This window comes from Crocodylus porosus, unplaced genomic scaffold (genome assembly GCF_001723895.1).
Source record: "Crocodylus porosus isolate Cpor-Errol unplaced genomic scaffold, CroPor_comp1, whole genome shotgun sequence".
NCBI lineage: Eukaryota > Metazoa > Chordata > Crocodylia > Crocodylidae > Crocodylus > Crocodylus porosus.
In genome coordinates this window covers 51,674,508-51,688,108 of record NW_017728931.1, presented here as the reverse complement: position 1 = coordinate 51,688,108, position 13,601 = coordinate 51,674,508, and the positions used below count along the sequence as shown (strand labels likewise).

At 47.0% G+C, this 13,601-nt stretch overlaps 1 protein-coding gene across 1 annotated transcript; it reads left to right on the top strand.

Moving 5' to 3' along the window:
- Positions 1–1,079: 1,079 nt before the first annotated feature.
- Positions 1,080–12,947, top strand: SLC16A8 (solute carrier family 16 member 8). Its single transcript, XM_019544909.1, has 4 exons — positions 1,080–1,551; positions 2,169–2,312; positions 3,859–4,722; positions 10,694–12,947. Exons 1-4 carry the CDS (start codon positions 1,323–1,325, stop codon positions 11,083–11,085), a joined length of 1,629 nt encoding a protein of 542 aa, XP_019400454.1. The 5' UTR covers positions 1,080–1,322; the 3' UTR covers positions 11,086–12,947.
- Positions 12,948–13,601: the final 654 nt, after the last annotated feature.

Here is a 13,601-nt window from a genome sequence, read left to right as displayed (position 1 = left end):
CCCTGCAGGAGATGATACACCTGCTTTTTTATTCAGTGTAATCTGTTCCTCCCTTCGTACCTCTGAGTGCACTGTACCCTTAATAACACCGCTCAGCAGTGCCACCTGAGAAGCTCGAAACATTTTGCAAGTGTGACATTTCACAGTACCCTTGAGGGGTGGAGAAGCAGGTCAAACATCCTGCTTACCTGGGTGGCAGAGAGGGGAGAAAATTTGCTTATGGTCACATGCAGAGTCTGTGCCACGTAGTTCCTGGTCCTGGGCCATTTCCACAAGAGCAGCCTTGCCTTTGGCTCATAGCAATTCAGACGGATCAGGATTACTAGGACGTCTCAGGCCTGGCAGAGAAGGGTTGTGAAGATGTTTCTCTAGGCAGCACCACAGACAACAGATTGGGAGGAAAGGGAAGCCAGCAGAGCAGGGCCTTGTGCAGGGCCAGAAACCAAAAATGGTGGGGTCTGAACTGTAAAGTAGCGAGTCATCTGGAATGCACCAGGCCTCATGCAGTGTGCATCCTGGCCCAGGGAAGTGTAGACCATGTGTTTGCAGACATGGGAAAGCTAGCAGGTAACAGAGGCAAGAGCTGGCTGATGATCAGCCTTGGAAAGCTCATGACAGGCACCCTGCTGTGTGTTGGAGGAACACAAACCGAGGCTGGCCAATGGGAGTAACATTCTTCACTAGCTTAAGGGCCTGGAGAGAAACTTAAAGGTGCCCCTGCTAATTCCCCCTGCCTTTCTGCCAGGCACGCCATGTATGTACAGAGCCCTAATCTGACACACACACAGCTTGCATGCCAGCCTCCTCCCCATAGAAAAATCAGTCTCCACTGCAGCTCCAGATTGCGGGGAGGAGCGCGTGTGCTTGTGTGCACAGGGGAGGGTTGTGGGTAGTGTGTTTAGGACTTAGAATAAGAGTTAGAAGCCCCAGCTGCAACCACGTACCAGCCATTTGACACCAAAGGCAAATATCTTCAGTGATGTCCCTGAAGGCTTCCAGGTGGCATGCACAAAAATGAGTTCCAGGGAAAGTGCCCTGCCTGAGATTGTAGTGCTGTGGACAGCTGCCACCAAGATCTCCTGATGCCCACCCCAGTGTCCTGCTTGGTGGCTTGCACCGTGATGAGAAGTTGTGGCGGCATGTGCTGGGACATGTGGAGCTTGCACACCTCCCTGCTTCCTTGTGGGTGAGTTCAGGGAGAAGTAAATGCTTGTCCTATCTGCTCTTCTCTTTCTGCAGTGTTTGAAGAGCTCACTTGACTGCCTGCTCTGCCTCCTCTTGCTCTCCTGCTTGGTGTTGCGTTTTCCCAGGCAAATTAGAAAATGGGGCAGTCTGACCCAGAGGAGGGCCAGCTGCCAGCACCAGTGAAGCCCCCAGATGGTGGTTGGGGCTGGGTGGTGCTGCTGGGCTGTTTTGTGATCACTGGCTTCTCATATGCCTTCCCCAAGGCTGTGAGTGTCTACTTCAAAGAACTGATGCGGGACTTCCATGTGGGCTACAGCGACACAGCCTGGATCTCCTCCATCATGCTGGCTATGCTATATGGGACAGGTGAGTGTACGAGGGCAAGCTCCAGGCCCCTCCTCTGCATACATGAATGTACAGCATAGGGCTGGTGTCCCCTGTGTGTACTCACATTTCTCAGTGTTCTTCAGCCCCTCTCACTACTAAAAATGAGATGTGGAAGGGGCACATGTGTAGGGCTGACTGGAGGCCTCTGTTGACAACACCTCTCCTACAAGGGGGACAAATGCTGTGTTGGTTTAATCCTCCAAATCTCCCTTCCCCAAGAGACATCCTCATCCTGACTCTTCCCTTGAACCTCACCTCCTCCTCATCTTCACGAGTTGGGTCCAGGGGGGTCTCTCTCTGCTCTTGTCACTGATTCCCCATCCTCACTGGGCAGGAAGGGCTCAGTGCAATATGGAGACAGCCACATTCAGCTTCAAAGTGCATGACAGTCCAGGACATGAATCCCACAGGTTCACACTTCTATGTCCATATCCTTGAGCTTGGTCTCTAGTCCTCCTTTGGAGATGTAAGGGGAGTTTCTTTGGCCTTAGAATCCCTTCATTTGCTTGCTGTGGTGGTGTGAGGAAGTTGATCTGTCCTCACTGACCTCGACCCTTTTTCATTCTGTTCGTCTCTGGCTTTTCTGCCCCATGCAGGACCTGTGAGTAGCATCATGGTGAACCAGTTTGGATGTCGGCCTGTGATGCTTATTGGAGGGCTCCTGGCTTCCTCTGGGATGATCCTAGCCTCTTTCACCACCAATATTATTGAGCTGTATCTGACAGCTGGTGTGTTGACAGGTAAGAGCCCCCAGAAGGGGACCATCTATGTTTATGGGGGATAAGCCCATCAGATATACAAAGCCAGGACTTGTGCTGGGAAGTTACTTAGAGCCAGAAGAGACAGATAATCTCTAGGTACTACAGTGACTCAGGATGCAAAAATTATGTAAATACAGAGATGGAAGGAATGGAGACATTTCCCCCCCCTTCTGGACTTATGGATCTGTTTCAAATCAGTTCAGCCTGGGAAACTTCTACTGCATTTCCCCTGAGGGAGTCCCAACTAGAGCAGGGAATGATGGGAAAAGTGCTGGAGGGCTCCTGGGTTCCTCTGGGATGCCAGGAGTTTGAGTCCATGGAAGAAATACATACAAAGTTTCTGAGTCCATGGAAGAAATACATGTCCAGGTAGGATAAGGGGTGTGCTGCATGCAGACAACTGTGGAGTGGGCAAGAAGCATGAAGATAAATGCTGTGGCTTCTGCCCCTTTTTCTGTGTTCGCTGGCTAAGGGAAGAGGATTGCTCATGGATAGTGCAGATCAGCTCAGGGTGCTGCTATGGCTACTGAGGAGAGCCTGCTGTGTCAGCTATAGAAGCCACAAGCTTTATGCCACTGGCTCTTGAAGCTGGAGGACAGGAGGGGGCATCTGAACTATGACTTGGACCCTTCCCTGTGAATGCTCAGGCACCCCCCACATCCCAACATGGAACAGACGTGGTTAGTGGTGTTAGTCTGAAGTTAGGCACAAGGTGTCACCTTAGAGATTAACTGGTTCACAGAAGCATGAGCTTTCATAGGTTACTGTGAAGTACCTTTTGATGAAGTTGGCTATTGCCTAGGAAATCTAACTCATTTCTGAGCCAGTGCCTCTGTCACCCTGCCCTGATTTGGCCTAACATGGAGTCGTAGGCATGTGTTGTAAAGCAGCAGGTAGAGCAGGCCCATGAACCTCACTGTCCAAGACTCCTGCTCCATAGCTTGCAAAGGCTAATAATGGTGAGAAGGACCTGATCAACCTTTTAGGGTTGGCTCATTCACTGTCAAAACAGGATTTGAGCTGAAGTGAAGAACTCTGTGCAGTCTCCTACATACAGAAGTAGAGTCATTTTGACATGGGAAGTGGGGAAGTGAGGGGAGGAGAACAATGGGTGGTCAGATATTTTGGAAGAAGGAAACATCCACAGCTCTAAGTGAAAACCTTGGTCCATTGTCCTTTTTTCTCTTCTGGACTGCACTGGACCTGCTCAAGAATTTAAAATAGAAGAACCCAACTAAGGTGGTGGTGGTGAATTCCATGTAGGCAATGATGGGATAACCTGCTGGTTAGCATGCCATAGCTGAAGGCAGGGGACAGTGGGACACACCAAGTGGAATGGCAATTCTTTGGGACCTGGGGATGCATGTTCTTATGGACAAAGCTGTGTGGACAACTAAGATCTGGGGCTGGGGTAGGGTGAATGTAGGGAGAACCTCAGGAAAGGTTTAATTTGTTGAGATCCTTTTGCCTCCTTGTTTCGCACCTATCACTCTGTATTACCTCTGTCCCTTGTTCCCACCTGCAGGTCTAGGTATGGCTCTGAACTTCCAGCCCTCCTTGATCATGCTTGGTTCCTACTTCGACAAACGTAGACCTCTGGCCAATGGGCTTGCTGCAGCTGGGAGCCCTGTCTTCCTTTCTGCCCTCTCTCCTCTCGGGCAAGTCTTGCTTGAGAAATTTGGCTGGCGAGGGGGGTTCCTCATCATGGGGGGGTTGCTGCTCAACTGCTGCACCTGTGGAGCTGTCATGAGACCCCTGGAGATGAGCATGAAGCGGAAGATGGAGAAGGTCCAGGACCAATATGAAGCTAAGGAGATGCTGCCAATAGGGGAAAAGACAGAGGAGGCCATGACCACCACCAATGAAGCCAAGTCAAAGAAAGCCAAGAAAAAGAAGCCCCCAAAAGGGAAGAAGCTGTTGGATTTTTCTATTTTTTCCAACAGGGGGTTCGTCATCTACGCTATCTCTAAGTTCATCCTTGTATTGGGTCTCTTTGTTCCCCCTATCTTATTGGTCAACTATGCTAAGGACATTGGAGTGCCAGACACAGAGGCTGCCTTCCTGCTCTCCATTATTGGCTTCATAGACATTTTTGCCCGACCCTCCTGTGGGGTAGTGGCCGGGTTGAAGTTTATCCGTCCTCACGTGGCCTACTTGTTCAGCTTTGCTATGCTCTTCAATGGCTTGACAGATATCTGCAGTGCCAGGGCTAGCAACTACACAGCACTGGTCATTTTCTGTGTCTTCTTTGGCATCTCCTATGGGATGGTGGGTGCACTGCAGTTTGAAGTGCTGATGGCCATAGTTGGTTCCCAGAAGTTCTCCAGTGCCATTGGGCTGGTCCTGCTCATTGAAGCTGTTGCTGTGCTCATTGGGCCACCTTCAGCAGGTATGTCTGGTGCCCCTAAATAGCAGCTTGTCAGCCAGTTGTTGTTGGTGGCCTCACGTTGAGACTTCCAGTGAACAACGGAAAGTCCTTGGCAAGTTCGTTTCAAGGAATGTGAAGCATTCAGCCATTTTAACTGCATGTTTCTTGCCCAGATTGGATTGGTAAAATGTATCTACAGCCATCTAATGGCATGATAGCTACCAAAGATGGGTGGCCTAGCATCTGGAGAGTTTGAGCCTGCCTTTCAATGACTCAGCCAGAGGAGTCTGAGCAGATTATTGACAGGAGGTGAATAGGCTGATGTCTAATTTTAAGATGAAGTGAATGAGGGATGATGCCACTACCTTTCTAGGGGAAGGGGAAGATGTTAACTGATTATACATGTATAGGTATATAAGCTTTTAAAAAATTTCCTGCAATCTTTTGGTAATAATGTGTGGAGCTGGGTTCTGTTGTTAAATATCTTCCCCTCAAACAATGAAATGAATATTGAGTCAAAACTAATGCACAACACAGATTATAATTAGTCCAGTGGATGGTGGTCCTTTCAACTGTCAATATTGGCAGTTACAGGCATTAAGTTAGACCTGCTGCTAGTAGAGGAGCTACCTTTGACTTTTCTTATTCCTACCCTGCAGCACCGCTTGCTGTTCCCTACCTAAATTCTATGCTTTATCTGATTCCACTGGTTAAGTACAGACAGGCAAAAAGCCCAAGGCTGAATCAATTCAATCTTTGCAGGTCAGTCTAAGCTTTATAGATTGAACCAATAAACAAGTGAACAGACATTCACTTTTGATTCCAGAAATGCAGCCACATGCCTCCCTGCAGTCAGAAGGCCTCTCTGCTTGGCTGGAGCAGACATCTTGGGCCAAGGCTATCCTGCCCACCCTGTGAAGCAGGGTTGGTGGGGGAGGTGCAAAGCATCCTGGGGTGCTGGGGGCTTGTGAGTTAACTTGAATCTGGAGGGGATCTTGGACAGAAGTTCAATAAACTGATTGGGCCTAAATCAGTTCAGTCCAATACTATATCCATCCAAGTTTTTTAAACTGGTTTTAGTTGCTTTTAAAGTGGTTTATTTGTGCTGAAATTCTGTTGTGTTACAGATTTGAACTGAGTTCCAACCACTTATACTAGTTTGTGTAATCTCTGTCCCTATCCAATGACTCTTACTGCAACAAATCTAGTAGCTCCTGCTGTTTCAGCTCTAGGCATTTGCTTGCATGAGAAGGTAACACTATATTGACTCATGTTTTGATAGATTTGAGCAAATACTGCAGGAAAAAATCTATAAAAAAAAACAACTTGAGTAAAACCAGCAAATTCTTATTAGTATTCACAGCCTTCCTGACTTTCTGTGAATATTCATGAGGGTGGTTTTTCTTTTGGTTCATGGATGAAAGGCCAAGTCTAGTAAATATTTGTTGTAATACATCATTGACAGAATGCAAGGTTCACAGGTAAATCATTTTACAACCCCTCACTGCCCCCTCACACGTGGGCATGCACACGCAGAAAACTTGAAGACAAAAAAAAAGGTCTCTGCCATCCAGTAATGAAATGGTAATAGGTAAGTGTTAATGCATCTTACGGAGTTAAGAGTGGATGCTCCCATTCCAATGAAAGGAACTAGGGGTCACAAAATAAAATGAGTAGGTAGACAGTTTAAACCTAACAAAAGGAAGTTTTTTCACACAATGTGTTTTAAGTGGAGCTCCTTGCCATTAGATGTTGTGGAAGCTGACAGTTTAGCCACATTCAAAAATGTAATGGAAAAATTCTTGGAGGTAATGTGCATCAGTACCTATTGAGCCTGGGAGTGAGGGGCACAGTCTGTGAATCAGAACTTATCAGATCTTAAATGCTGGAGGCTGCAAGTAAGAGGAACAAGGGACAAAACCCTGGTCATACCCAGTTCACTCTCCCTTTCTGCATCCACTCTGCCACTGAGGCACAGGATCTGGGCCAGATGGGATCTATAGTTTGACCTAGTAAACAACAATTCTTATCATCTTCAGTTGGCTACCACCCTGGAGGCTGATTTAGTCAAGCATCAAAGCCCAAATCCCACTCCCCCTGCTATTAGCCACATAAACCACTTGAGTCACTTGAAATTTTTTTTTAAAGATCTGACTCCTCCTTCCACAGCTTCCTGTGTCCTCCTGACAGTTTCCCAAAGTTCCAGAAAAAAATGAACAAGAGTCATTTGCCCAGAGAGTGGCAGACCCATCTTTTAAGTGTTCTCATTTTAAAGCACGGTGGTGAAACTATGTCTATTTCCGAGCAGAGGGCCCTAATCAGCAGTCCCAAGGCTAGATATTGTGAAGGGCAGCTGAAAAAGCCCTTTCCCCCCGCCCTCCAACAGTAAAGAAGGGAAGATATGTGGGGCTAAGAGAGTGGGGCTGAGATGATTTCTGCCTTATCAAGCCAGGGACCCTGGACTATGCTCCTGCTTGCAGTGACACAGGAACTATGCTGCTGTTATCTGGCCACCTTAGCCCATGTCTGTTGATGGCAAAAATGCACGTGTGTTTGTGTCTTTAGGAGCGGTATAGGGCCAGGAGGAGCAGAGGGGCCTACTTTGAGCCACACACTCACACTTCCTTCTTTCCTTGCCCCATATATATTGCCCTCTTGGTTGCCATTGGCCTAACTTCAGTGGAGTAGACTGGAGAATGCTTTTTGTAACACATTGCCCGTGGGTCGGTAGCTAGTAGGCCTGTGCAAAAAGGGAACTATTTGATTTTGATTCAGCCGATTCAGATGCCAGAGATTCAATTCAGAGATCCAAATCATTTTTCTGATTCGATTCGGGGCCAGTTTGGAGATTGGTCGTAGAGTATAATGGGGAATCAATGAAATATCTATAACTTTGTCTTTTGGCTAATTCAGATGAAACTTGCAGGGATAGTCACCTCTGCTGAGAGCATGACACGTGCCATGTTTCAAGGTGATAGGTGCAGGGGTTTTGGGGAAACTGCACCCCAAAGTTCTCAAAGCAAAAGTCATGTCATGTGTGATAAGCCACAGTGGGGGTGAAGACTGCAGGGATGCTAGCCCCTGCTGAGGCCACAAAGCCTGCCATGTTTCAAGGAGATAAGTGCAGGGGTTTGGAGGAAACTGCACCCCAAATTCTTGAAAGCAAAACTCATGTCACGAGTTTTGCTTGTTCACAGCTTGAGGTGCAGTTTGCCCCAAACCCCTGCACCTATCTCCTTGACACTTGGCATGCATCATGCTCTCCACAGAGGCTATGATCCCGGCAAGTTTCATCTGAATCAGCCAAAAGACAACAAAGTTATAGATATTTAATTGATTCCCCATTATACCCTATGGCCGAATCGCCGAATCTTTTCTGAATCAATTCAGAAAGCCTAAAGCTTCCCGCAATTTGATTCGGATTTATAGATTCAACCTCCGAATCATCTAAATCATCTCTGAATCTGAATCATGATCCGAAGCTTTGCACAGCCTTAGTAGCTAGACCACCAAGCTGAAAAATGGGAAATGCAGGCTCAAGTCCCCCTCTGGGTGAGGTGGATCCAAGTCTAGGTTCTCTAGTACTGGGTGAGGGCTCTTGCCTCTAAGGCTGCTGGGCTAAAACCTGGGAAAATTCTTTCTGTTCTAGAAGCTAAACTCTTACCAGGGGAAGCAGGGTCTAAGTTGACTTCAGGCCAAATTGTTTAACAAAGATCCAAACTACTGGTTGAAGCAGAATTTGCTGGTGGATAATAGGGATATCAAGGGCAAATGCACCAAACACATTGAGCTACCTGATCAGTTTGTGATGCACCATAGGCAAATGCCTAGACAGAGCCCAGATTCTTGCCTTCTGTATGTTCCTTCCCTGGAAATGCCAGTCAATGAAATTCACCATGTGATTGGCATCTTCCGCTACACTGCACCAACTCTTTCAGCCAGGCCTAATCAAGTCCTACACTAGATTTGGAAGATAGGGCCCTGCCCAAACATAAGGTAGAAGGAAGAGAAGTCATGGAGAGAGTTCTCATAAATAACAATGTTAGTTCCTGTAGCCTCTCTGTTCCAGATGGCAATGTGGTTACTGTCCCATGGGCCACTGCAGCCCCCAGCAGGAGAGTGCTGGCCCTGTTATAGGGGTCAAAATTTGAGGACCTTAACAAAGGCAGGTGCAGAAAGATGACTGATAGCAATTCACCTGTGTTTCATAGCTCTTGTATGCCATTTCAATAGACACACCTTGGCCAAAAAAACCGTGGGCAGCAGGGAGGAGGACTGGTGCTTATTGAATAGCTCATCCTATATGCAGTTCTGGGCCTGAACTGGACAAGGAAGGAACAGGGGTGAGCTGGAAAAAGGAAGGGAAAGAAGAGGCCATAGGAGGAGCAGAAAGAGGGAGAAGGGTGAGAAAGAAAGTTGTCCTACCTCCCCTCCCCCCCTTTTTTTTTTTCCAGATTCAGGGCATAAGGGGTCCTTAAGATCATCTAGTCCAGGGGTGGGCAGCATCTGAATGTGGCATGCAACAGAGTGGGAGGGAGCAGAGAATGCAGGGAAGAGAGGGCAGAGCAACAGATCAGGCAGGGAGCCTCAAGCAGGGACCAGAAAGCAGAGCAACAGGGGAAGGGGATCACAGTGGCACTTCAGGGAGTACAGGGCTTATCTTGGGACATGCCTGTCAAAATGTTAGCCCCTAGAATACGACCTGTGTTACACAAGTAGTCAGAATTTAAGCCACATGCAGCAAGCTCTGTATTCAATGTCAATGAAATGCATCTTTTGGAATGACAGCCCATCTTAGTTGGGAGGTGGTTAAAAGTACTTTGATCAGTACATAGTGTTGGGGCAAAGTAAGAACACTGGGGGGGAGAGGGGGGTCAGGCTGGGGCTGCTGGAGCAGAGAAGCACAAGACTTTTTTATGCCAGGGGCAGTTAGTGTGCACAATGCAACATAACTGGAATGCAGCCTTCAGCCCCAACTTTAGCAAAATCAAATTGTTCCCTGGTTGTAAGTTGTGTCTACAGGCAGTAAGAGAGAATCCAGCTGCAGGGGCCGGATGGTATGGGAAGTTTGCATTTGCTGGGAAACCCAGTCTAACGGGAGCAGAGATGGAGTGAAAGCTGGGTTTTAAACAATGCCACTTTGTTTGGCATAATCCTATTTAGCTGCTTCTCAGGCTGCTGAGATGAGGAAGTTTGCTTTGTTGCACTGCCCTTTGCTACCCTTACTCTACACCCAGCCTGAAATCGCATGTGCTGAGGACTTCCACAGCTGTATCCCACAAATAATACCTTGGGGGACAATCCAGAGACCCAACACTGATTTCAAGCATTCTACTGTAGTATAGGTGACTGCATTGTCCATTTTGAGTCATGGGAACATAGACCTCTAAGGACCTCCTGGGTCAGGGCCTAGTCCTTCTACTCCTTTTCATAAGGGTCCATTCAAGGTTATTCTTCAATGTAGCTAGTTATTTTTTTTGCCCTCAGTGGTCAGTCCTACTAGGCAGCTATTCCAAAATTTCAGTGCACTGATTAAAAACCTTATAGTTTTCAGCCTTACTTTATTCACTGTCAGTTTTATAGCCATTTATTCTAGCACCAACACTGTCCTTTAGCTGAAACAGCTCTTCTCCCTCCCTACTGTTCATCACACTGATGCATTTAGAAATGACAGTCCTACAACCTCATCACCATCATTTTGCTAGCTAAATGAAACATCTTCTAGTCTCATCTAGCATTCAACATTGGTGGGAGAGATGGGAACAGTGCCAAATTCATGACCACAATTGTTTAACACTTGTGGAACCATGAAAAACTTAACAAAAAGTAGAATTACAAACTCACCTCGCACAAAGAGATGCAGCTGCAGTTTATTTCCTTGAGAAGTTGCTTCCCAGCTAAAACTAATGGATTGAGGTTTAAACCTATTATTGCCAATGTAAACAGCTCCCTGACAGTCTGAGACCTGACTTATTTCTTCTTTAACTATCAGGACGCTTGGTGGATGCCCTGAAGAACTACGAGGTCATCTTCTACCTGGCTGGCTCGGAGGTTGTGCTCTCCTCCCTTTTCCTGGGCGTGGTGAGCTACTGCTGCCTGAATCGGGGGAAGAAGACACCTCCATCAGCAAAGACCTCTTCCACAGGTGGTGGCAGTGACACAGAAGAGGCAGAGTCAGATGCACAGGAAGTAGAAGACCATGCAGGTGACAACCACCAACAATCCCACAGCACCAACAATGCCCTCATTGTGGGGAGTGATGCTGTGAACCACTTAAGGGAGGATCAGAGCATGGATGCAGTTGGGCGCCCTGAAGGTGATGGGGAGGCATTGATGCCAGTCAGATGCAACTCCAACCAAACAGTGGAGAGAGAGAGTTTTTAGGGAGTTAAAAGCCAGAATGGAGGAATATAGACAGACAGTGCTAAAGCACTGGATTGGTCTGGTTTGCAGCCAACTATGTAAGTGAGAAGAATATGGGGAGAAGGATTGGGGTGAGAAGAGAAATGTGTGTGAGTGTGAGAAGGACAGGAGAAAACCTAAGAGTTAACAATTTTTAATGTATATACGTAGAGACATGTTATATCTAGTGATGTGTTTAACAGCATGCTGCGCATCTACTGATCTTTCACGCAGGCTCAGAGGAGCTCTCTTGCTATCTAAACTGGCCCTGGAAAACTGTTAACTAAGGCAATCAATGGGCTTTAATTTTCCCTTCTACGATGTCCCAATAAACCAAAATTATTCTTTACAATATGATTTCCAGCTGTTTGCTCTGTCTTCAGTGTCTCTCATATCCGCCTCAGGACAAAACAGACTGTAGAAGGGCAAAGGAAACTAGGGCACAATATTCTTAAGATGAACTTGCCTCTCCCACAGACTGAGGCTATGTAGGCCATGTTTGCAGGAACCGATGGCATAGGAAAGATGTGATGGTTCTCTTGCAAGGAGGCAGTGGGGGATTGGGTCTGGAACAGTAATTCAGTAAAGAGTGCAAGGGAAGAAAAAGCTTGTATAACCAAATGCCACTAGCCAGCCTCTATGATGTAAGGCCTCAAGTGAAGGAATATTAACAAGCCCTCTCCCTAAAGGCTGCATCTGCTAGATTTAAACTGGGTGTGGGAGAGGGTAGTTGGCATGTGATGGGAACAGCTAGCAGTGTGGGGGTGGTCTTTCTTCAGGGCCCAGGTATAGACGAGCCATGCTCCAAGGGATTATCCAACTCTGGAGTAATAGTACACAAGGGCTTGGTGTTTATTTAAAAAGAAAACCCCTTATACAAAGGACTCAATGTTACAGCAGAAGAACATGCAGCAGCCAGAGGGTACAATGAATGACGGTGTTTGAGCAAGTAGTAAATCAGGCTTGGGGCCCCCAGGCTGTAGGGATGGATTTCTGGATTCTAAGAGACCAATCTTCCCTGGCATGCTTAAACAACACTTAATCTGCTTTCAAACTGGGTCTCTCATAACCCCTGTAGTCAGCCTTTTTTTCCAGTTTCCTGAACTGTGTCACCTTGCATGCCCTATGGCAGCACCTTGCAGGACCTATTGCTACATCAGGGGATCAAAAGCTGAATAGAGGAGCGGAAGGCAGCAGGCTCAGGGCATGACTCAGTAGAGGCAATCTGCAGAGGAATTGGGTCATGGGAGAGGGGAAAGAAAACCAGTCTTGCTTCAGCTGTTTCTCATCAAGGCACCTGCTCACAGGTGCCATTAATCTGTTGCAACAAAGACAGTTTTAGAAAAAGAGATGGGAATAGAATGGGTCAAATAAACTAGCAAAGCTGTGCTTCCTCCCTCTGTGGCTGAACTGCAGCAGGTGGCACTGCTACCTCCTTGTTGTGTGACAAATGGTTTCAGACTGCTGGCCCTGAATTCATGATGATTTACTTCATGCACTCAAATGCATCCGAGCCAAGTATCAAGCTTTCAAACTCTTGTAGAACTGGTATAGAAGATGTCAGAGACTTTCCATTACCTAGTATACGTCCTTGCCCATCAAGAATTCTCTCTGAACGTTCTCTGGAGCATTGTCTGTTCATCTGCTTTTAAATGACGTGAGAGCAAGAGCTGTCAGCACATCTATGGCAAGACTAGTCCAAACAAATAGATTTAACCGGAGCAAACCTATTCTCAATACTCAGCCAACAGGACCCTTCACTTAATTTCAGCCCATAGATTCTAAACATATAACCAGCCCTCTTTTAATGCCAACTTAATATGCTTCTCTGCAAAGAAGCTTGGGTAAGGAAAAAGTTATAATTTGGAAACAGCCCAGGGGCTGCTCTTGTTTACTGAGTATCTTACCTAGCTTCACAGGCAGACAAGGTTCTTTGGGTAGATGTGTTATCTTTTATTTGGAAAAATTGTTCTGTGCAAGCTTTTGGGCACAAACACCCTTCTTCCTAGCCTCCGAATTCAAGCATCACAGAAGTAGTATATTGCCTCCTCTACCTTTCTGTTTGTTAATAGTTGGTTCATAGTTCATAGTTGGTTCATAGTTGTTAGGGTCAGAAGGGACCTAAGCAGATCATCAAGTCCAACCCCCTGCCATGGGCAGGAAAGAATGCTTGGGGTCAAATGACTCCGGCTAGGTGACTATCTAGCCTCCTTTTGAAGACCCCCAGGGTAGGAGCAAACACCACTTCCCTTGGAAGTTGGTTCCAGATCCTAGCCGCCCTGACAGTGAAGTAGTGTCTCCTGATATCTAGCCTGAATCTACTCTCACTCAACTTATGGCTGTTATTCCTTGTTACTCCCGGTAGAGCTTGGGGGAACAGGGACTCTCCCATTGCCTGCTGGTCCCCCTTGGCCAGTTTGTAGACAGCCACCAGATCCCCTCTCAGCCTTCTCTTATGGAGGCTAAACAGATTCAGGTCCTCTAGCCTCTGCTCGTAG